This window comes from Pseudorca crassidens, chromosome 2 (genome assembly GCF_039906515.1).
Source record: "Pseudorca crassidens isolate mPseCra1 chromosome 2, mPseCra1.hap1, whole genome shotgun sequence".
Taxonomy (NCBI): Eukaryota; Metazoa; Chordata; class Mammalia; order Artiodactyla; family Delphinidae; genus Pseudorca; species Pseudorca crassidens.
In genome coordinates this window covers 78,374,040-78,399,023 of record NC_090297.1, presented here as the reverse complement: position 1 = coordinate 78,399,023, position 24,984 = coordinate 78,374,040, and the positions used below count along the sequence as shown (strand labels likewise).

Sequence of the window (24,984 nt, the reverse complement as noted above, 5' to 3'; positions counted from 1 at the left end):
TCATTTCAAGAAGCAAAGCTGAATACTTCCATATCTAAGTGGTAATATCAAAACCAACAAGGAGCACTGCTACATAAATGATCTGCAGAAGGAATTTCTACATTATTCACCTTCTGGCTAAAGTCTTTGAGTTGCATTAAATGCTGAAATAGAGAAACTGGAAGACCTAGGTGTAAATTGGAGTGGTTTTTAAGATTTGAGGGAGGTTATTAAATCCTCCCCCTTTCCTGTGCTTCTCCATCACATTCAACACCATCATAATCCAGTTACACTTTGGCACTGGATAGAGGTGGATGCTGCCTCTTCCTCTCCCATCATCTACACACACCACTGCTTCCCGTGGAACATCATGTGGACTGATGCATCTGAGCTGTAGGAGAAAGAGCACTAGAGCAGGAGCTGGAACATGGGTTCCATCCCAGATCCATCGCTGGGAAGCTTTGGACCTCAGTCAAATTGTTCTGAGCCTCAGTTTCAGTATCAGTAAAGTGAAAGCGGTGGACTAGAACAGAGATTGGCAAAGTTTTTCTCTAAAGGAGCGGAACAGTAAATATTTTAGGTTTTGCAGGCAAGTGGCAAAACTGAAAATATTATGTAGGTACTTACAATAACAAAAGAGAAAACATTTCATACATTTAAGTGATGTAATTAAAAATACAATAACACAATTGAGTACAATTTCTTTGTAATACAGGCCCACTAAGGAGAACAATGCAACTTATTCATGGACACTGAAATTTGAATTTCATATAATTTTCATATGTGATGAAATGATTTTTTCCCCAACCACTTAAAAATTTAAAAACCATTCTTACGTCAGGCTGTGGGAGGATCTGGCTCCCAGGCTGTAGCTTGCTGACCTCAGGACCAATGACCCACAGTGTTCCTTTCAGATACAAGGGTCTCTTAATCTATATTCCTACTTCTCAATCATAATGATTAAACCCTTCCACTGGGTTTTGTTTCTTGATCGTCCTCTCCCAACCCTTGTGTATGCTACAACCAGAGCCTCCTTTGAAGGTACTGATTCAGGCTAACTGGCACTTTCAGGCTCAAGCCTCACCTCAGCTACTATCCAGTGACTCAAACTTGAACTAGACTGGTAGAATTCAAGGCACTCTCCACTCTGACCCACCTTCTAAAGGCTCTCATCTCTTACTACATCTGCCGATGCCTGTTGCAATCCTCTGGGCATGACCTCTATCGTCCTTTCACATTTCCCCAGTCATTGTTCTCAGGAACACTCTTCTCAAGAATTACCATGGAAAAGAACGCCTTGCTCAACTGTGTGTGGCAAACATTGCACACCGTATCTCCCTCTTGGAGAAGCACATGCATGTTCATATGTTAACGTCTCTGAGGAATCCTGCAGCAAAAATATGCTAAAAAATGTTTAATGTTTTTTTGTGATAAAACTTATTACTCTTCAGTGGAGTAAACTCTGGAGTGCCCTCTCAGTGAATGTCTGTCATTTGGGGGGCTGCCCCACATCTTCTATGTCCTGAGAATTCCCTACCTTATCTTGGTGGGACTCTTGGTGGGAAGCAGAGCCCACTTCCAACTAGAGGAACTGAAAACACAAGATCCTTGTGTTCCCAGATAACTTACAGCTCAAGTGTGAGCATTCTTAAGCTCTATCAGGTGCTCAGATATGGGCCTTGTGTCACAAAGCAGCAGAAACCATGAAGAACCGATTTTGTGGGAGGGCAAGGGCCACAGTAGCAGCAGCATCGTTTTCAGGATAGCAATGGTGTGCAGTGCTGGTATGGTCAGTGTCAAGGTATCTTCCTCATTTGACTTTTGTACTATGATTTGGGCTGCATTTCTTTCGCTATCTAACTTTGTGCTTGATTGTTTTCCAAGCTTCATTCTTCAGCCTTTTCAGTGATGAGATACATGACAGCCTTTCAATAAATGTCTTTTCTGCGTAACCCCAGAGTTAGTATTTGTTGCCTCCATCTATAAACCTGACACACTGCCCAAGTCTTTAAAAAAGAAGAGTCTTATATATACACTACCAAATGTAAAATAGCTAGCTAGTGGGAAGCAGCCGCATAGCACAGAGAGATCAGCTCCGTGCTTTGTGTCCACCTAGAGGGGTGGGATAGGAAGGGTGGGAGGGAGACGCAAGAGGGAGAAGATATGGGGATATATGTATATGTATAGCTGATTCACTTTGTTATAAAGCAGAAACTAACACAGCACTGTAAAGCAATTATACTCCAATAAAGCTGTTTAAAAAAAAAAGTCTTTAAAAACTGTTCTTTTAGGAATCTTTACCAACTTCCATTCCAAATGGAGGAATCAACTCACGTTTCTGAGTATATGCACATCTAAGTATTTATGCAGCAGGTTTGATGTCTTATTTTCTAATTTTTATACATATTTTGGTCTACTTCATAGACTCATGAGAACCTTAAGGTTTCAAGAAGGAACCTTGAAATTAGTTAAATCCCTATATGAAACACGAATCCTTAAATCCCTTTAACAATATTCCTACCAAGTGGTTGACAATTTATATCTGGACAGTTTTATTAATAAGAAAATCACTTCTCCCTTCTCAAATGTTCATTCAGTCTTTGGACAGCTTTCTGGGGAAAGATGAGAAATCTCCTGCTTGTCCAAGCTCTAACACTTACAGCTACTCCCAATAAGCTTTCTTTCCTATGTAAGGTCTTCCAAATATTCGAAGACCAATATTGTGGACTATTCTCTCTCCCTTCCCTCCCCAGTACTTCCTATAATTAGGATACACTATACCATCAGAGAGGAACGTTTCATCTGTCTGGTCACTGTCTTCTGAGTTCCAGTTTCTCCACATCCTTAGCAGGTAAGTCTCTTCATAGCTCTGATGAAGTGATCCTAACCCATTCAAAGGTGTCACAGTCATCGTTATGGCCTGGAGGGCGCTCCACAACTGCTGGCTAGCCCACTTCTGAGACAACACAGCCAAAGACACCGTTGTACTTTGGCCATAAACTTTCTTCAGCATAAGACTTTTCATATGCTACAAAGTACCCTTCAAGACAAAATGTGTCTGATACTAACACCTAGTCTCCCTTTTAGCCACAATCAAGAAGTCAGTAAACTTGGTGTCAAAGGTACCAATGATCTTAAAGTTAACATTGAACTACAGAAAGCCGTTAACCTGCTTGTACATTTAGATAATTCATGGCCCGCTGACAATTTAACCAGTCACAACTTTCAAAAATGTATGGAGTGGTCAGGAGGAGCTTCAAGATGGTGGAAGAGTAAGACGCGGAGATCGCCTTCCTCCCCACACATACATCAGAAATACATCTACACGTGGAACAACTCCTACAGAACACCTACTGAACGCTGGCAGAAGACCTCAGACCTCCCAAAAGGCAAGAAACTCCCCACGTACCTGGGTAGGGCAAAAGAAAAAAGGATAAACAGAGACAAAAGAATAGGAACGGGACCTGCACCAGTGAGAGGAAGCTGTGAAGGAGGAAGGGTTTCCACACACTAGAAGCCCCTTCGCGGGCGGAGACTGCGGGTGGCAGAGGGGGAAAGATTCGGCGCCGCGGAGGAGAGCACAGCAACAGAGGTGCGGAGCGCAAAGCGGAGAGATTCCCGCACAGAGGATCAGGGCCGACCGGCACTCACCAGCCCGAGAGGCTTGTCTGCTCACCCGCCGGGCGGGCGGGGCTGGGAGCTGAGGCTCTGGCTTCGGTCGGAGCGCCGGGAGAAGACTGGGGTTGGCGGCGTGAACACAGCCTGCAGGGGGCTAGTGCACCGCGGCTAGCTGGGAGGGAGTCCGGGAAAAAGTCTGGACCTGCCAAGAGCTCCAGAGACGGGAACGAGCCGCGGCTATCAGCGCAGACCCCAGAGATGGGCATGAGATGCTAAGGCTGCTGCGGTCGCCACTAAGACGCCTGTGTGCGAGCACAGGTCACTATCCACACACCCCTTCCGGGGAGCCTGTGCAGCCCGCCACTGCCAGGATCCTGTGATCCAGGGACAACTTTCCCAGGAGAACGCACGGCACGCCTCAGGCTGGTGCAACGTCACAGTGGCCTCTGCCACCGCAGGCTCGCCCCGCACCCGTACCCCTCCCTCCCCCCGGCCTGAGTGAGCCAGAGCCCCCAAATCAGCTGCTACTTTAACCCCGTCCTGTCTGAGCGGAGAACAGACACCCTCAGGTGACCTACATGAAGAATCAGGTCCAAATCCAAAGCTGAACCCCAGGAGCTGTGTGAACCAAAAAGAGAAAGGGAAATCTCTCCCGGCAGCCTCAGAAGCAGCGGATTAAATCTCCACAATTAACTTCATGTACCCTGCATCTGCGGAATACCGGATTAGACAATGAATCATCCCAAATTGAGGAGGTGGGCTTTGGGAGCAATATGTATGCATATATATATATTTTCCCCCCTTTTTGTGTGTGTGTATGTATATGCTTCTGTGTGTGATTTTGTCTGTATAGCTTTGCTTTTACCATTTGTCCTAGGGTTCTGTCTGTCCGTTTTTTTTTTAGTATATATTTTTTTTCTGCGGTACACAGGCCTCTCACTGTTGTGGCCTCTCCCGTTTCAGAGCACAGGCTCTGGATGCGCAGGCTCAGTGGCCATGGCTCACGGGCGTAGCCGCTGCACGGCATGTGGGATCTTCCCGGACCGGGGCACGAACCCATGTCCCCTGGATTGGCAGGCGGACTCTCAACCAGTGCGCCACCAGGGAAGCCCTTTAGTATAGTTTTTAGTGCTTATTATCCTTGGTGGATTTGTTTTTTGGTTTGGTTGCTCTCTTTTTCTTTCTTTTTCTTTTTGATTACTTAAAATTTTTTTATTAATTACTATTTTTATAACTTTATTTTATCTTCTTCTTTCTTTCTTTCCTTCTTTTTTTTCCTCCCTTTTTCCTGAGCCAGGTGGATGACAGGCTCTTGGTGGTCCAGCCAGGAGTCAGGGCTGTGCCTCTGAGGTGGGAGAGCCAACTTCAGGACATTGGTCCACAAGAGACCTCTCAGCTCCACGTAATATCAAACGGGGAAAATCTCCCAGAGATCTCCATCTCAACGCCAAGACCCAGCTCCACTCAACGACCAGCAAGTTCCAGTGCTGGACACCTTATGCCAAACGACTAGCAAGACAGGAACACAACCCCACCCATTAGCAGAGAGGCTGCCTAAAATCGTAATACGGTCACAGACACCCCAAAACACACCACTGGACATGGACCTGCCCACCAGAAAGACAAGATCCAGCCTCATCCACTAGAACACAGGCACTAGTCCCCTCCCCAAGGAAGCCTACACAACCCACTGAACCAACCTTAGCCACTGGGGACAGACACCAAAAACAACGGGAACTACAAACCTGCAGCCTGTGAAAAGGAGACCCCAAACACAGTAAGTTAAGCAAAATGAGAAGACAGAGAAACACACAGCAGATAAAGGAGCAAAAAAACCCACCAGACCTAACAAATGAAGAGGAAATAGACAGTCTACCTGAAAAAGAATTCACAGTAATGATAGTAAAGATGATCCAAAATCTTGGAAATAAAACGGAGAAAATACCAAAAAATGGTTAATAAGGACCTAGAAGAACTAAAGAGCCAATAAACAATGATGAACAACACAATAAATAAAATTAAAAATTCTCTAGAAGGGATCAATAGCAGAATAACTGAGGCAGAAAAACAGGTAAGTGACCTGGAAGATAAAATAGTGGAAATAACTACTGCAGAGCAGAATAAAGAAAGAAGAATGAAAAGAATTGAGGACAGTCTCAGGGACCTCTGGGACAACATTAAACGCACCAACATTCGAATTATAGGGGTCCCAGAAGAAGAAGAGAAAAAGAAAGGGACTGAGAAAATATTTGAAGAGATTATAGTTGAAAACTTCCCTAATATGAGAAAGGAAATAGTTAATCAAGTCCAGGAAGCACAGAGTCCCATACAGGATAAATCCAATGAGAAACACACCAAGACACATATTAATAAAACTATCAAAAATTAAATACAAGGAAAAAATATTAAAAGCAGCAAGGGAAAAACAACAAATAACATACAAGGGAATCGCCATAAGGTTAACAGCTGATCTTTCAGCAGAAACTCTGCAAGCCAGAAGGGACTGGCAGGACATATTTAAAGTGATGAAGGGGAAAAACCTACAACCAAGATTACTCTACCCAGCAAGGATCTCATTCAGATTTGGCGGAGAAATTAAAACCATTACAGACAAGCAAAAGCTAAGAGAATTCAGCACCACCAAACCAGCTTTACAACAAATGCTAAAGGAACTTCTCTAGGCAGGAAACACAAGAGAAGGAAAAGACCTACAATAACAAACCCAAAACAATTAAGACAATGGTAATATTGTCTTAATATGAACATATGTCTTAATATGAACATACATATCAATAATTACCTTAAATGTAAATGGATTAAATGCTCCAACCAAAAGACACAGACTGGCTGAATGGATAAAAAAAAAGACCTGTATACATGCTGTCTAAAGAAACCCACTTCAGACCTAGGGACACATACAGACTGAAAGTGAGGGTACGGAAAAAGATATTCCATGCAAATGAAAGTCAAAAGAAAGCTGGAGCAGCAATTCTCATATCAGACAAAATAGACTTTGAAACAAAGACTATTACAAGAGACAAAAAAGGACACTACATAATGATCAAGGGATCAATCCAAGAAGATATAGCAATTGTAAATATTTATGTACCCAACATAGAAGCACCTCAATACATAAGGCAAATACAGCCATAAAAGGGGAGACTGACAGTAACACAATCATAGTAGGGGATTTTAACACCGCACTTTCACCAATGGACAGATCATACAACATGAAAATAAATAAGGAAACACAAGCTTTAAATGATACATTAAACAAGATGGACTTAATTGATATTTATAGGACATTCCATCCAAAACAACAGAATACACTTTCTTCTCAAGTGCTCATGGAACATTCTGCAGGATAGATCATATCTTGGGTCACAAATCAAGCCTTGGTAAAGTTAAGAAAATTGAAATCGTATCAAGTATCTTTTCTGACCACAATGCTATGAGACTAGATATCAATTACAGGAAAAAATCTGTAAAAAATACAAACACATGGAGGATAAACAATACGCTACTTAATAACCAAGAGATCACTGAAGAATTCAAAGAGAAAATCAAAAAATACCTAGAAACAAATGACAATGAAAACACGACGACCCAAAACCTATGGGATGCAGCAAAAGCAGTTCTAAGAGGGAAGTTTATAGCAATACAATCCTATCTTAAGAAACAAAAAAAATCTCAAATAAACAACGTAACCTTACATCTAAAGCAATCATGGAAAGAAGAACAAAAAACCCCCAAAGATAGCAGAAGGAAAGAAATCATAAAGATCAGATCAGAAATAAATGAAAAAGAAATGAAGGAAACTATAGCAAAGATAAATAAAACTAAAAGCTGGTTCTTTGAGAAGATAAACAAAACTGATAAACCATCAGCCAGACTCATCAAGAAAAAAAGGGAGAAGACTCAAATCAATAGAATTAGAAAAGAAAAAGAAGTAACAACTGACACTGCAGAAATACAAAGGATCATGAGAGATTACTACAAGCAACTACATGCCAATAAAATGGATAACCTGGAAGAAATGGACAAATCCTTAGAAATGCACAACCTTCTCAGATTGAACCAGGAAGAAATAGAAAATACGAACAGATCAATCAAAAGCACTGAAATTGAAACTGTGATTAAAAATCTTCCAACAAACAAAAGCCAAGGACCAGATGGATTCAGAGGCAAATTCTATGAAACATTTAGAGAAGAGCTAACACCTATCCTTCTCAAACTCTTCCAAAATATAGCAGAGGGAGGAACACTCCCAAACTCATTCTACGAGACCACCATCACCCTGATACCAAAATCAGACAAAGATGTCACAAAGAAAGAAAACTACAGGCCAATATCACTGATGAACATAGATGCAAAAATCCTCAAAAAAATACTAGCAAAAAGAATCCAAACAGCACATTAAAAGGATCATAAACCATGATCAAGTGGGGTTTATCCCAGGAATGCAAGGATTCTTCAATATACGCAAATCAACCAATGTGATATAACATATTAACAAAGTGAAGGAGAAAAACCATATGATCATCTCAATAGATGCAGAGAAAGCTTTTGACAAAATTCAACACCGATTTGTGATAAAAAGCCTCTAGAAAGTAGGCACTGAGGGAACTTACCTCAACATAATAAAGGCCATATATGACAAACCCACAGCCAACATCGTCTTCAATGGTGAAAAACTGAAACCATTTCCAATAAGATCAGGAAAAAGAAAAGGTTGTCCACTGTCACCACTATTATTCAACATAGTTTTGGAAGTTTTAGCCACAGCAATCAGAGAAGAAAAAGAAATGAATCCAAAACAGAAAAGAAGAAGTAAAGCTGTCACTGTTTGCAGATGACATGATACTATACATAGAGAATCTTAAAGATGCTACCAGAAAACTACTAGAGCTAATCAACGAATTTGGTAAAGTAGCAGGATACAAAATTAATGCACGGAAATCTCTTGCATTCCTATACATTATTGATGAAGAACCTGAAAGAGAAATTAAGGAAACACTCCCATTTACCACTACAACAAAAAGAATAAAATACCTAGGAATAAACCTACCTAAGGAGACAAACTACCTGTATACAGAAAGCTATAAGACCCTGATGAAAGAAATTAAAGACGACAAAAACAGATGGAGAGATATACCATGTTCTTGGATTGGAAGAATCAACACTGTGAAAATGACTATACTACCCAAAGCAATCTACAGATTCCATGCAATCTCTATCAAACTACCAATGGCATTTTTCACAGAACTAGAACAAAAAATTTCAAAATTCGTATGGAAACACAGAAGACCCCGAATAGCGAAAGCAATCTTGAGAAAGAAAAATGGAGCTGGAGGAATCAGGCTCCTGGACTTCAGACTATACTACAAAGCTACAGTAATCAAGACAGTATGGTACTGGCACAAAAACAGAAATATAGATCAATGGAACAGGTTAGAAAGCCCAGAGATTAACCCACGCACATATGGTTACCTTATATTTGATAAAGGAGGCCAGAATATACAGTGGAGAAAAGACAGCCTCTTCACTAAGTGGTGCTGGAAAAACTGGACAGCTACATGTATAAGAATGAAATTAGAACATTCCCTAACACCATACACAAAAATAAACTCAAAATGGATTAAAGACCTAAAGGTAAGGCCAGACACTATCAAACTTTTAGAGGAAAACATAGGCAGAACACTCTATGACATAAATCACAGCAATATCCTTTTTGACCCACCTCCTAGAGAAATGGAAATAAAAACAAAAATAAACAAATGGGACCTAATGAAACTTAAAAGTCTGCATAGCAAAGGAAACCATCACCAAGACGAAAAGACAACGCTTGGAATGGGAGAAAATATTTGCAAATGAAGCAACTGACAAAGGATTAACCTCCAAAATTTACAAGCAGCTCATGCAACACAATATCAAAAAAACAAACAAACAAATCCAAAAATGGGCAGAAGGTCTTAATAGACATTTCTCCAAAGAAGATACACAGATTGCCAAGAAACACATGAAAGGATGCTCAAAATCACTAATCATTAGAGAAACGCAAATCAAAACTACGAGGTATCACCTAACACCAGTCAGAATTGCCATCATCAAAAAATCTACAAACAATAAATGCTGAAGAGGGTGTGGAGGAAAAGGAACCCTCTTGCACTGTTGGTGGGAATGTTAATTCATACAGCCACTTTGGAGAACAGTATGGAGGTTCCTTACAAAACTGAAAATAGAACTACGATACGACCCAGCAATCCCACTACTGGGCATATACCCTGAGAAAACCATAATTCAAAAAGAGTCATGTACCACAATGTTCATTGCAGCTCTATTTACAATAGCCAGGACATGGAAGCAACCTAAGTGTCCATCGACAGATGAATGGATAAAGAAGATGTGGCACCTATATACAATGGAATATCACTCAGCCATAAAAAAAATGAAATTGAGTTATTTGTAGTGAGGTAGGTGGACGTAGAATGTGTCATACAGAGTGAAGTAAGTCAGAAAGAGAAAAATAAATACCATACGCTCACACATATATATGGAATCTAAAAAAAAAAAAAAAAAGGTTCTGACAAACCTAGGGGCAGGACAGGAATAAAGACACAGATGTAGAGAATGGACTTGAGGACTTGGAGTGGGAAGGGTAAGATGGGACGAAGTGAGAGAGTGGCATGGACATATATACACTATCCAATGTAAAACAGATAGCTAGTGGGAAGCAGCCGCATAGCACAGGGAGATCAGCTGGCTGCTCTGTGACCAACTAGAGGGGTGGGATAGGGAGGGTGGGAGGGAGGGAGATGCACGAGGGAGGAGATATGGGGATATATGTACATGTATAACTGATTCACTTTGTTATAAAAAAAGAATGGGTTGTTGCCTCATGGAGTAACCCTAAGCAGCAGAACTGAAGGGTCTTGGGGTATTATTCTTCCTACATATATTCAGAGATTGCTTAATAAAAGCGTGTTAATCTGTTCACACTGGAAGAAAAAAAAAATTATGGAGTGATTTAACTGTACAGCAACTTGGTGAAACCAATGCCTTTCAAAAGAATTATTTATACTTTTTATTAGAGGTTTAACAACAGAAAAAGTATAACCAAAATACTAATATTAATCAACTGCATAATTAAACAACACTTCTGATAAATCTCTAGACCTGTAGTTTTCAAAGTATGGTCACCAGAGCAGCAGCACCAACTTCACCTGAGATTTTTAGAACTGCAAACTGCAGACCTACTTACTGAATCAGAACTGTGGAGTGGGGCTCAGCAATCTGTGTTTTAACAGGCCCTTCAGGTAATTCTGATGTAAACTGCTAATCTAGATCAACCTTAAAGGGGTTTTAAAACCTCATGATCCTTTAAGAGATGAAGATGTTTTGTTTATTGTATAGTGGGTTCTATCCTTTTACGTATGAGTAAAATCATAGCATTCTAAAAGTCAGTATGAATTGTGCCTCATTCCCCACCTCTCTGGTATTTTTCCAACAATCCATGGTTTCTGAAAATACTGTCTGGTGATTAACATGTTTACTAGCCAACACTATGCTGGTAGCTATACTTAGCATGAAATATGAATTATAAAAAGTCCAGGAGATAGTACCTTTTTGGGTAGAGCAGAAGAAAACGGTTCCCATTTTTAACTAGAGGAGGATCACTTTCATCTTTTGGCAGACCTGATTTCTGACAGGTTTTTTTTTCTTTTTCCCGTATGGATATTACCGTCCTTCTCTTGCCCTTTCAGCCCGCATGATTTTTTGTCTTTTTCCTCCTCCTTCACATTTTAACCTAGGAAACTGCTCATTTATTTTGTTTTTTCTTGTTTCAGCAAAGTTAACTTTTCCTTAACTTGGCTTTACTGTTGCAAATTAAGGTTCATTTTTAAAGCACAGATGCTGGAAAAAGCTTCTAAGGAGCCCTAGTGTTGCATTATAGAACCAGGCCTTTCATTTTGAATTGTCTTTCTAGACATGCATGGACATTTCAAGTCTTTCTTACTGTATCACAAAAAAGACTTATGAATAATTCATGATCACAGTATTTTTAACAAAAAGTCCTCCTATGACAGATTTGGAAAGCTGAAAAGTTTTATGAAACTTTCTAAATACTTAAGACTTTTCCAAAATGAAAGCAAGCCCTGCCATAACTAATTAATTAGTTTAAAACACTTCAATTGTAATGTTTATGTAAAACACAGAGAAAGAGGATAAAGAGAACACTTGTTGAGTACCTACTATGTGCCATGAACTGTGCCAAATGTTTATATATTTTTTCATAAAATCTCCATGACAACTTGTAAATTAGATGAAAAACCGATGCTCAGTGTTTTGATAATTGGTCCATGGTCACATGTCTAGAAGTGGTAGTCAGGCCGAGCTCAGGATGCTTAGTATGACTTAAAGTCCATTATCTTTAACTACATCACACACTGCAACAGCAGATGCTCAAATGACTGGCCAAATAAAGGGCAGAACGGATTTACTTACATTGTTGTTGGTCACAGCAAAGTACTGCAAATTACTCAGATACTGGATTTCTTCTGGAATGAAGGTCAGGTGGTTATAGCTTAGATCCAAATAATGTAGTTTGGTGCATAGGAAAAGCTGCAGGGGCAGATTCTCAATGTTATTATGGTCCAAAGAGAGTTGCTCTAGATTAGATAATGCCCCAATCTGGGCCGGAATATAAGCTATGTTATTGTGCCACAACTTTAAGCAGGAAAGATTCTGGAGATGCTGAAAGCTAATGATCTCTTCCACAGTTTTAAGGTTATTTTCTTTGAGGTTTAACTCATGCAAATTGTTCAGACTGAAAATGGAGTGCGGAATGCGTTCCAGGTCGCAGCTGATCAGCTCCAGGCTTTTCAGATTGACCATCTTTTTCAAGTTGTTCAATACAACCAGCTTGCTCCCCTCGTTATCGAGGGACAACTTCTGCAGCGAAGGCAGGAGGTCTGTAATGACTTGTGGGATCCGGGAGATGCTGCTCTTCAAGTAGAGGGTCCTCAGGTTTTTCAAGTCCTGAAAGCCCTCCAACTGCATGGTACTCACCTGCTCAGGTAGAACACAGCCTGACAGGTAAAGCTCCTTGAGATTCTTCAGATGAAATACCCAGCGTGGAATTTTCCCCATTTCAGTAAATTTCAGGCGGAGGATTTTTAAATTCTCCTCTAGAAAGGCCAGGGCAGGATGGTCGACCACCAGAGACGAATGGTACACGTGGAGCTCCTTGAGGTTGACCAGCTGCGAGACCGCAGAAGGCAGCTTGACCTCAGGGATCAGCTCCAGGCTTAGCACTTCAATTTCTGTCAGCTCAAAGACATTGTCTGGAAGACCGTTTAGCATGAAAAGATGCAGTTCTATCTTGTCCTGGGAATTTTTCACAAGCTTGCTTTTCAGTTTCTCGACCGTCCATTCGTTGTTGAGGTTGATCTGTTTCAGTTTGTTCTCACTGACCTCCGACAGGAATATGGAGAAGCGTTTGGAGTAAAGGGGATCATACTGATCAGCCAGATGCAGAATGAAGGCGAAGTCATTCTTGACATCCGGGATGTCACTGTAGTTGCTTTTTTCTCTCAGCGCCTCAAAAGAATATTGCTTCAGAGAACTCCGCAGCATCCACCACAAGCTGTAGGAGGAGGTAAGACCATAAAGTATAACCAAGATGACATAAAATGAAGCCAGGACCTTAAATATTTCTGCCAAGGAGTAGACACACTGGTAGCGCTTATATCCAGTAAAAGCCTGCACATCCACTGAACAGTCAATTTCAAGAGTAATGTAGGTTAAAAAATACGGAACGTAAGTTATGATGAGGACAAACAAAATGACTTTGACTATTATCTGCTTCAGATACACTCTATAAATGATATCCTTCTGTTCCACGTGCATGCGGAACCTTTTCACTTTTTCAAAGATGGCTTTGGCCTGTTCGCCCTCCTTCTTGTCCAGGACGCTAGAAGTTGGGCTTTCTATGCCAGCTGACTCTAAGCCAGGCTGCGGGTAGGGCAATGACTGCTTGTTGGAATCAACCTCCGCTGAGCACCCTGAGGAAGAAAGCAAAACCTTGGACTTGGAGAGTGTCAGGGGCCTCACTGACTGCTCAGCCACCGTCTCTGACAGGGCACGGGTGGTCCACGGAGAATCGAAGCACTTGTGAAGGATGGCCACAAAATGCTCGAGCCTGGAACTGGTACTGGGGTAGTGCAGCCAAAAGTTGCTGCAGGCTGCGAAGATGAGCGTGTGCAAGAGCACCAGGTAGGGAAAGAACTTTGCGAACCAGTGGAGCTGCTTCTCATAACAGACGGCGTCGATGTAGGAGTACTGCTGTCGGTGGAGGTCGTTCTGGATTCTGAGGGGGAGCGGAAGCGGCGTCCCGGGATCGGAAGACGTGTTCACGCTGGCTTTCAGGATGTCCCAAGGCACGGCGCAGTGATTGTCGAATTCCACCTTACACGGAAGACAGCACAGAACCCTGCTCTGTGTGAGCTGGAGGGCTCCAGCCAGCACGGCCACCAGCAGCATGATCAGGGTGATGTAATACCAAAAGACGTCCCACCACGGTTTTAGGATGTGATAAGACGACTGGGCGTCTGCTAAACATTTTAGCTCTGTTAGTGTAATCATGACTTTCCCTTGTAGGAGGACAGAAACTGGAGGAGGAAAATAAAAGAAAAACCACTGAAGCAAGTACCCCAAATAAGCTTAAACTCTAAGGCTTGTACATAACCAAGTAGGATTTAACTCAGGGGCAAAACCTGGGAAGCAGGGCTGATGATCAAAAGGTATCAAAGTTTCCTGGTTTCATTCAAAACCTTAGGCTATGCCAACTGAGCACTTTAAAGTCCCTTAGATGAGAGACCATTTGGTGACAGCCAGATTGGATCTGTAAAGGTATTTATTTGGTGCAGGACGTGAAGCAACTATCTAGTTTCCTCCTGCATCTTCACTTCATGCTAAGCTACTAAAAACCAGAAGCCGAATTTTCTTCAATCAACATTAGGAAAACTTGTTCTTATGCTACTAATTTCTAACAGCCACATGTTGTACCTTCCAAATGGTCTGAATAAGCTCTCTTTCACATTCCACTCCCCAGTCTGGAGCGTCGGGTACAACCTAAGAGTTGTGTTTCAACCATGACAAGGAACTTCCTTTGAGCAAGCGCTGCTTTATAAAATTATCCCTTAGGATTAGAGGGATGTACCAATTCTATGTTCAGAACAAACTGTGATTTAATACATTATCTCCTTTCCCCCCAAGCTCTTGCTTTGTAACTTACGTTTGCATCCAACTTAGAATATTTAAAAGCTGGCACAAAATGGTAATGGCTTAAAAAATGGATGGGGAAGGAAGCCCCAGTTACAACACTGTGGAAGGGACTCTCTCTCATGTTTAATGTTTTGATGGCAAAGTACTAATAGTATAAATGATTAAGGGCACATGCTATTATTATTTTTGCCTTCAGAAAAACAAGGTGGATTTTGCATTTTCATATTGAAAGTATGCAGACAATGCTCTTTACAGAAATGATTTATGTAGCATTCAGCCTTACCTAAATTGTTTAAAAAATCGTTAACTAGTAAAATCCAGACCACCTATAAGACGGCACAGAGTAAGACAGATAAAAGGAAATATTTGGATTTATAACAATTCTGGTTAAAAAAAATCACAGTAGCATCTTTGCTGGTGGTTCTGCTGCAACCTTCATCCATGGACTTCTCTTACACTTTTTTGAGTCTTAAGTCTTATCTTTCCTGGGTCTGAGTTTCTCTTTCTAGATACCCTAGTACTGGTAGCACCCCCAAGAAAAACTGTTTTGCTCTCATTAGTCTTCCTTCAAGGGAATGGTACCCTGCCTTGAACCCCAGAATCCCATTACAGAGGCTCTGATACCTATGAATAACTGTCTTTTCTTTTGCTGGTCAGCCCTAACATATTCCTGACCATCTGACCCTGAACCCTATACCTTCATGCTCTCCCCCTTGCTAAGGCATCCCAGGATCCTTGATTTTAACTACTAACCTGGAGCACCACTTTCCACCTGCATCCTCTCTGGCCATCATCATATTATATGGATTCAACTTTCTCTTAGGACCTACAGCTTGATTAAATAATTTTCCAGAGTTTCCCTCCCTTACTCTAGTTTAGTGGGTCTATTGCTAACTCTCAACTCCTCCCCTTCTGCTTCAATCCACTGCAGTTAATCATAACTGTGTGTCAAGACAAGACAAAAACCAAAAACAAGAGGATTATATGCGACAGAAAGTCTGGGCTTAGACCCCAAAATAGCATCAACATGATGGGAGGAAAGGAGGGCAGAAATCACTGCTGGATGAACATGTGAAAAATACCTAAGGGTTTTAGTTGACATGAATGCACGCATTAAGCTAATTGTGTCATAGCTATTATGTAAAATATAGCTATATGCTATCTTTATGCTAAATATAGCCATAATATGACTATAATCTGTGGCCATATTAAATCATGAACCCAGATAAAGGGGCAACAATCCTTCTGTGTCTGCCTGGTAAGATCACACCTGGAACCCAACGTTCAGTCATAGGTTAAAAACTAATTGGGCAACAAAATAATCAGGAGCTACTTGTCTACGAACCATTTCCTATGGAGGAACACAGGTAACTGATGATACTCAGCTGAGATAAAAGATGACTAGGGGAACCTGAGAATTTATCTTTACATTTTCGCAGGACTACCTCTTGGATTAAAGAATAAGTGGATTTGTTCCAGAGGCAGAACTAGGTGGGTGCACATTTTAGAAAGTGACATTTTGATTTAATCGGTAGTAGAACATCCATAGAAATAGTTCTGTGAAATAGTTCAGGCCCTTCTCCTACCTGGGCTGACCTGAATAAGATGACCATCCGTCAAGGATGTTGCAAAGGAATTTCTTGTAATGGATAAAGAAAGTGAATGAGATCATCTCTAAGGGCTCTGCCAGCTCAAAGTCTATGGCTTTATTTGTCCCCTCAAAGATGCTGGGAGTTATATTCATTTCAGATACACAACTGAAATTGTAGAAGAATGTAAACACAAACAGCTCTAACGATGAGGGTATTTGACAGACAGCAAATATTTATTCAACAAAGAGCACAAGTCAACATTGGCCAAAACAATATACTTTAAATATTTATACTTACTATAATGAAAAAAAATGAATCCAATAAGTTGACTGTGCTTCAGTCAGGAGGCCTACACCTTTTGAAATTTCTTAGACACACCATCTCTGTGATTGTCTTCATTCTGTGAGAAAGTATAGATATCTTGAAATAGCTGTGGTCATACAAACAAACAAAATTGGAGATACTGTCGTTAGAGACCCTCTCCATCAAAAAACATTACATGGCAAGTGGATTTTCATAGACCAGTTTACTTTTCACACTGGGAGACATTCTGGCAAAGCTATTTATATAAGACCCCATCCACATACCAGATTGCACTCAGCCTCTGAACTTCCTTAACTTACAGAGAAGTTTCTACAGAAATTTAGATGTTAACATATTTTAAAATGCTGTATCTACAACACTTAGATGAACACTTAGCTTCTTCCAAGCAGTCTGCATATGCTAATTTCGCTCATTCAATCCTCATACACAGTTGGTCTTATTTGCATTCATCAGATGGCCTGTCAAACCATATAATTTCTGCACTTTATGATACATCTATCCAAATGAGACTCAGTGCTCTTAAAATTTAGCCTACTGATTCATTAAATACAGTTACAAGTCAATAACTTTTTAAGACACAGCTCAGAAATATGACTGAAATTCTCTGAAATTATGACATTATTAAATGTAGCTACCTTTTATATTAAAACCTATTGGTTTTTGTTTCTCACCTTATAGATTAATATAAGTCATTTTTAGCATCTACTTCAATCATTTGCAATAGCTTAAATTACATATATACTGATTAGTTTGAAATGTGAAAACATTCTAAAACACACAAAATTTTTTTAGTTGGGTGTGAAAATTGCATTTTTTAGTGCCTATGTATCCTCTGAAAACTTGTTGAGAAGGTTTATATATTTGCCTGGAAAACACAATCCTTTTTTGGTTTATTAAGTACTCAAAATCCGGCTCAGAGTACTGACCCCAAATTGTATTTAAGGTATTTTTAGCAATACTCTTGCAACCTTGTCATTTTCAAAGATCAAAGAGTTAGCATGTCTGAAATTTACTTTGGTTTTACCAATCCATGTGTAAAGCCTTCTTTATAATTACTACTGAAGATCAAATTATTTTGCAGGCCAGAAAGCACAGTTAGTGTGTGACAACTCAGCATGTATTAATTCATACTTAGCACCACTGGAATATGAGTTTCTTATTCACAATTCATTTTTAAAAGACTGACAACATACGATACACAACTGCATTTATGTGTAGTTAAGCACAATAAAGACATTTGATCTTTGAAACATTTTACATATTCTTCTACTGCATTGCATCTGTAATGTGCCAGGAAAGAATTTATTGCATAACTCCAGAATGCTACCCAGCTGTCATGATACTTCCTGCACAATACAGTTTCCTTTAGATGTTGCACATATATTTTCTACTTTAAGCACAAAAAGAAAGAAAGTCACAAACCTCCAACTACAGTAATATTTTAAAATAATCAGAATGAGAAACTACTATAACTAACCTGTTAGCAAACCACAACTGACGACAAGTTCGCCATATTTATTCTTTTTCTTATTTTATTTAATTATTATTATTTTTTATTTGGCTGCGTTGGGTCTTCGTTGCTGTGTGTGGGCTTTTCTCTGGTTGCGGTAAGCAGGGCCTACTCTTCATTGCATTGCAGGGGCTTCTCCTGTTGTGGAGCACGGGCTCTAGGCGTGCGGGCTTCAGTAGTTGTGGTACGCAGGCTCAATAGTTGTGGCTCATGGGCTCTAGAGCACTGGCTCTGTAGTTGTGGCGCATGGGCTTAGTTGCTCCACAGCACGTGGGATCTTCCTTGGACCAGGGCTTGAACCCGTGTCCCCTGCATTGGCAGGTGGATTCTTAACCACTGCACCACCAGGGAAGCCCTGCCATATTTATTCTAACTGAGAACTATTTGTAAAGAATTTTTCCTGTTCATCTTTTTAAGAATTATAAACTTTTCCTCTAATCATCTAATTCAGATTTCCTTTGATGACTTCCTCGTCAATCAGAGAACAAATAAAAATCTGTTATTAATAATCTAATATCTGTTTTCCTACTTTCAAAGCACTTTCATTTACATTAATTTGTTTCATACCTACAACAAACCATTAAGATAAATATTTTTCTTCACATTTTATTAACATGGAAAATAAGGCAGGCCCAAAGGAGTTATCTCGTCCAAGGTGACGAAACTGGCAAGAAATAGTAACAACTAGAACCCAGGTCCTCAGGCTAAAATCTTAGGGCTTGTCCACACCAGACCACACTGTCCAGACCATTTAATCCAATTAAGCCAGTCTGAGTTTTTTCAAAAGCTAAAAAAAAGTTGAATATTTAACTCCCTTACCTAACTGCAACGGACTGAATGTTTGTGTCCCTGAAAAATACATATTTTGAAATCCTAATCCCTCAATGTCATAGTATGAGGAGGTGGGGCCTTGGGAGGTGATTAGGTCATGAGGGTGGAGCCCTCGTGAATGGGATTAGTGCCCTTATAAAGGGGACCCCAGAGAGCTCTCCTGCCCCTTCCACTATGTGAGGAAACAGCAAGAACGTGGCCATCTATGAACTAGGAAGTGAGTTCTCATCAGACACAATCTGCTGGTGCCATGATCTTAGACTTCCCAGCCTCCAGAAACTGTGAGAAATAAATGTTTGTTGTTTAAGTTATCCAGTCTGTGGTAGTTTGCTATAGCAGCCTGAAGGGACTAAGACATCAACTTACCCCAACATCTGCATTATAACTGCGTTCCATTTTAATCTTTGAAAGACAAGGATACAAAGGATATAGCTTTCCACAATGTCTCCATTTACATACTATATAATCTGCTTTCTCAGCTAGACTTTTTCTACTGAACATTTTCCACTGAACAATTTAAGACTTTATATAAATATATAGCATCTGGATTTAATGATGTATGAAAAGTCTCAAGCATTCCTATATGTTAAATGATGTTAATTTTTCTAATTGAAGTGCTTAACTGGAGAGTTAGAGCATAACTGTCCTTTGTCGTTACAAAATTTAATACTGTTTGTGTGTCCAGGAAATTTTTTCCAGACCGGATTTTTGCAAACAATGAGGATTCAATCCAAATCAGATCTCTATTTCTAATATACAAATGCACTAAATCAGTTCAAAGAAACAATGTTAAAAGTAAAGGATTTTATGGTCCTAATCCCATTCCTTTAGCTTTTAAACCTCATTAAAAAAATCATAAAAGCTTTTCAAAGCACATGAATTCATCTGACAATCTCACCCCAAAGTCTCTAAGACTGGAACAACAACACTCAAGTTAGCGAGTCTTTACTTCCCACTAGTCCTTGTTTTACTTTGAAAGCATTTCCAAAACAACCAGTGAAAAAATAAACAAATGATGATCAGATGGTATTTAGAGTCATTGTATGATGAGAACTGGATGCTACTTCAAAGCTCTCTGTCTCTGGCCCCAGGCAGGGACACAGCCAAACAATACAGAATGGGGTTTCTCTATACTACTCTCACTGAAAATTGATTTTAAAATCGCCTTACATCCTTTCAAAATGCTTAGTCCTACTTCTCATCAAGATGTTTCTTGGCTCTGGGCTTCCCTGGTGGCGTAGTGGTTAAGAATCCACCTGCCAAAGCAGAGGACACAGGTTCGAGCCCTGGTCCGGGAAGATCCCACATGACGCAGAGCAACTAAGCCCGTGCACCACAACTACTGAGCCTGTGCTCTAGAGCCCACAAGCCACAACTACTGAGCCCGCGTGCCACAACTACTGACGCCCGTGTGCCTAGAGCCTGTGCTCTGCAACAAGAGAAGCCACTGCAATGAGAAGCCCGTGCACCACAACAAAGAGTAGCCCCTGCTCGCCGCAACTAGAGAAAGCCCACACGCAGCAACAAAAGACCCAATGCAGCCAAAATTAAATAAATAAAAATAAATAAATTTATTGAAAAAAAAAGATGTTTCTTGGTTCTAACATATATCTAACTGCAATTTTTTTTGTCTTTCTTTTTTTTGTTTAACATCTTTATTGGAGTATAATTGCTTTACAATGGTGTCTTAGTTTCTGCTTTATAACAAAATAAATCAGCTATACATACACATATATCTCCATATCTCCTCCCTCTTGCGTCTCCCTCCCACCCTCCCCATCCCACCCCTCTAGGTGGTCACAAAGCACCGAGCTCTTTGAGTTCTCTCTCTGAGAAACGATGCGTCAGTATCCAGGATTAATTTGCTCCTTTGCTTTATACTATTATAAATAACCCCCTGAACCACTCTTCAGAGAACTGATGACAATTACTTAGCATTTTTCAAGCACTTAAATGATCACTAGCCAGACACTAGTTTTGAGATCTAGAAGGGAACTAGGATTCATCTAGTAAAGTGTTTCTCTAACATCAATGTTCATAAATCACTGGAGAGCTTATGAAATCACAATGTGATAGGTCCCACCCTCGGAGTTTCTGATTCATTAGGTCTGCATTAGGCCGCAAGAATGTGTATTTCTAACAAATTCCTAGTTGATGTTGCTGGTGCAGAGACCACTTTTTGAGAATCACAAATCTAAGACAGTGGTTCTCAACTTTGGCTTCACATTAGAATCACCTGGGGTACTTTTATAAGAAACTTAAACCCAGGGCCACTCTTAAAGAACACTTTAGTTGGTCTAGGTGAGGCCAGCAATTTTTTTTTTTTTTTTTCAAATCTCCCAGGAGGAGAAAGCTCACAAGATAGATTGGCAATGAAATATCTGGGGAAAATGCCTACCTTTTAAGTCTTCCTGAAGTTTCAGATGTCTAGAGTGCTCCCCACAAACTACAAAGTAACAGCTACCATCAACTACAGGAACCTTCAGAGATTCAGGTGTAAGGTGGGGGAATACTGAGTCACTGAACTAGAGAGATTTGCAGGATGGATTTGAGGAGAAGGATTAGAAACAAGGGGCTTGAAAGGCTATTTCAATCACGTGGGCCAGAAATAATACGGAAAACTTTTGTAATATATTTGAGAAGAAGGCAGTGAATGAAATAGTCACTGTAAATGAAAATTCAATGCCACTTAGCAACATCAAATGTCCTAAGAGAGGTCCATGGAGAAACGGGGTCAAAGGATTCGGATTCTGATCCTGTGGTATTATAGGATCTTCCACAGTTTATAGCACATAGTGTACAGTAAGTATTTGTACAATAAACAACTGAACGTACAAAAATGCAGAAGGCCGAAGAATATTACGTTCACATGTTAGGCAGGGCGTATCTAAGGTGATTAAGCCTTTCCACAGAGAGGCTAGAACTTGGAAGCATATAGATGGGAAGGATTTGGCTAACTATTCTGCATATTCCAAACCTTAATAGCTTAAAATAGTTTTATTTCTTGTGATTCTGTGGGTGGTTCTTTTATTTCCTGGTGTTGGCTGGCACAAAGATGGCTGGAAGGTCCAAAATGTCCTCATTCATCAGGTTGGTAGTTGGTGCTGACTGCTGGCTGGTACTCTGTGTGAGACTTCTTGTGGCTGTTTGAGTGTCCTCGCATAGCTTGGTGGTTGGGTTCTAAAATAGTGCATTCCAAGCAAAGAGATAAAACCTGCAGTTCTTTTATGGGATAGCTCTAAAAGCTACACGGTGTCATGTCCACTATATTCTGTTGGTCAGAGGAGTCAGGTACCAGCCCAGATTCAAGGAAGCAAATGCCTCCTCTCAGTGGGAAAAGTGGCAAAGAATGTGCAGCCGTGCTTAATCCACTGCAGTCTACTCTCTGCCCACAAATGATTTACATTCCTCCCACATGAAAGCCTCACCCTCTGCCAAGTCCCCCAGAAGTTTCATTCTGCTACGGCATCAAGTTCAGGCTTGAAGTCTAGGATCTTGTCCTCTAAATCATGTCCAGGATGCTATGGGACAACACCCTTAAGATTCTTAGAAGCCTTTCTATCTAGCTGAGAAGACGCACTGCCTTAAATCTTTTTGAAGTCTTAATACAGGGTCCTATACCTGTGCCCTGGCTTTTATTTGCACCTTAAGACCAAGTTTTACTGCACTAGTGCTACTCTGGATCTGATCTTTCAACCTGAGGCCATTTCTTACTTTGAAAGAAACAGTTTTATTCACGACCCCAGAAAATTCTGGATTGGAAATATGTCCTCTAAAGTCTACTTAAAATCTGAACCATTTCTTCTATAATTAATCTCTCTCTTACAATACTTTGGTCATAAGTGGTTTAAAAAAGTCAACTGGTACTTCCAATATTCTGCTGGGAAATCTAAGCTAGATCCACAAATCAGTTAGGTTCATTTTTTATCTTCCATGTTACTGTGTCAATCTTGTTAATTTTTTTGTCAATACATAACAAAGGTACCGTTTTATATCCTCCAACAGCAATTTCCTCACTGCTCTTCGAGCCACCATTAAGAATCTTCTTTTTTAAAAACTTTTATTTATTTATTTATTTATGGCTGCATTGGGTCTTCATTGCTGCGTGCAGCCTTTCTCTAGTTGCGGTGAGTGGGGGCTACTCTTCATTGCAGTGCACAGGCTTCTCTTTGCAGTGGCTTCTCTTATTTTGGAGCACAGGCTCTAGGCACACGGGCTTCAGTAGTTGTGGCACACAGGCTCAGTAGTTGTGGCTCACGGGCTCTAGAGCACAGGCTCAGTAGTTGTGGCGCACGGGCTTAGTTGCTCCATGGCATGTGGGATCATCCCAGACCAGGGCTCGAACCCGTGTTCCCTGCATTGGCAGGTGGATTCTTAACCATTGTGCCACCAGGGAAGTCCAATAATCTTCTTACTTCCCCTTCAGGTTCACTGCTACCTGGTCTCAAAGCCAATGCCAGATGTTTTCTTGTGGCAACACCTTCCTTCTAGGTACCAATTTTTGTTTTGGTTCCTTACTGCTATGTAACAAACCATCCCCAAACTTAGCAGCTGAAATAACCATTCATCATTTCTGATGAATCTGTGGGATGATGAGGCAGTTCTGTTTCACATGGTGTTGGCTGGAACGCTGTGATGGCTGGAAGGTCCAAAATGCCTCAGTCACAGGGCTGGCATTTTGGCTGGCTGCTGGTCTGGAGCTCAGCTTGAGCTAATGACCAGGGGCTTTGCCACCCCTCCACATGGCTGTTTAGGCTGCCTCGGAGCAAGGTGACTAAGTTCTAAGTAGGAACGTTACAAGCACACAAAAGCAGAAGCTACAAATCTCCTCAAGGTCCAGCCTTAGAAATTACTCCACACCATTTCTTCCTTTTGATGGGGAGAAAAGGAAACAGATCCAGCCCAGATTCAAAAGGAAGGGAAATAGACTCCATCTCCTGACGGGAAAAATCACAAAGTATTTGCAGCCATCTTTAATCCACTATAGGAAGTTGAGAGCATTTAAGTAGTAGATGGTGCCACAGAAATGAATTAATTCTTTGAAAGCATTTAGTGAGTGAAGAATAGAATCTCTCTCCCCTTTATAACATATCAGATGAGCAAGGACTATCAGACAAGGAACAGTAAAGGGGGATAGAATAGCAGGGTCAGTGAGGTGAAAAAGCAGCACAGTGTTTCTGGAGCACAGAAGTCAAAGGGTTTGACATCATAGTCAAAACAGAGAAACCAAAGGAGAATAGTGATGTAACTATCATTCTGCAGCTTCTAACACAAAGCCGTAGAGTGGAAATGGATCTGTGAAGCAATCAAATAATATGCTAAATATTAGAAAAATTACCCATATCACCTGAAGTCCCAGGAGAAAGTTACTGAATACGACAATTAAGAGCATGTGAACAGCTCTAGAAATCCTAATTAAATTGGAGTTGTTGAACTTTAAGGAACATTGTTTCACTATTCCTTGTTTCTGATGGTTATGAAATACATTGTGCATTTAATTTAGATGGTAATTGTGTTTTTAGAGAAAGACCTCTCAATTCTTTGATGCTTTAAGTAAGCTACCAAATTATCTAGAATACATTTAAAATGAAGAGAAGCTGCAGTCCCATTACTGTAATATTAACACTAGAGCATAAGCCACCAGTGGCTACATAATTCCTAGAATGTGTAAACAGACAGCAATCTCAAACCCTTCTCCACCATCTTCATTGTTTATAAAACCGTTTTCCTGACCCCCTCCCATCACCCTAGAGTCGCAAGCCATAAAGTCGAGCCAAACCCAGTCCCTGTGCAGTCCCTGGGGCATCACACATGCCTCCTTTCAAATGACTAGCTGACAGCACT

At 40.6% G+C, this 24,984-nt stretch overlaps 1 protein-coding gene across 4 annotated transcripts in view; it reads right to left on the bottom strand.

Moving 5' to 3' along the window:
- The window catches only part of LRRC8B (leucine rich repeat containing 8 VRAC subunit B), an 84,085-nt gene that overhangs the window by 17,001 nt on the left and 42,100 nt on the right, over positions 1-24,984 (bottom strand). For all 4 annotated transcript variants that reach the window (XM_067726834.1, XM_067726831.1, XM_067726833.1 and 1 more), the window contains 2 exons: positions 16,773-16,875; positions 12,103-14,267 (listed from right to left, as the gene is read on the bottom strand). In XM_067726834.1, the coding sequence (XP_067582935.1) occupies positions 12,103-14,241 (2,139 nt within the window). In that variant the 5' untranslated portion in view covers positions 14,242-14,267; positions 16,773-16,875. The remainder of the gene's footprint in view (positions 1-12,102; positions 14,268-16,772; positions 16,876-24,984) is intronic.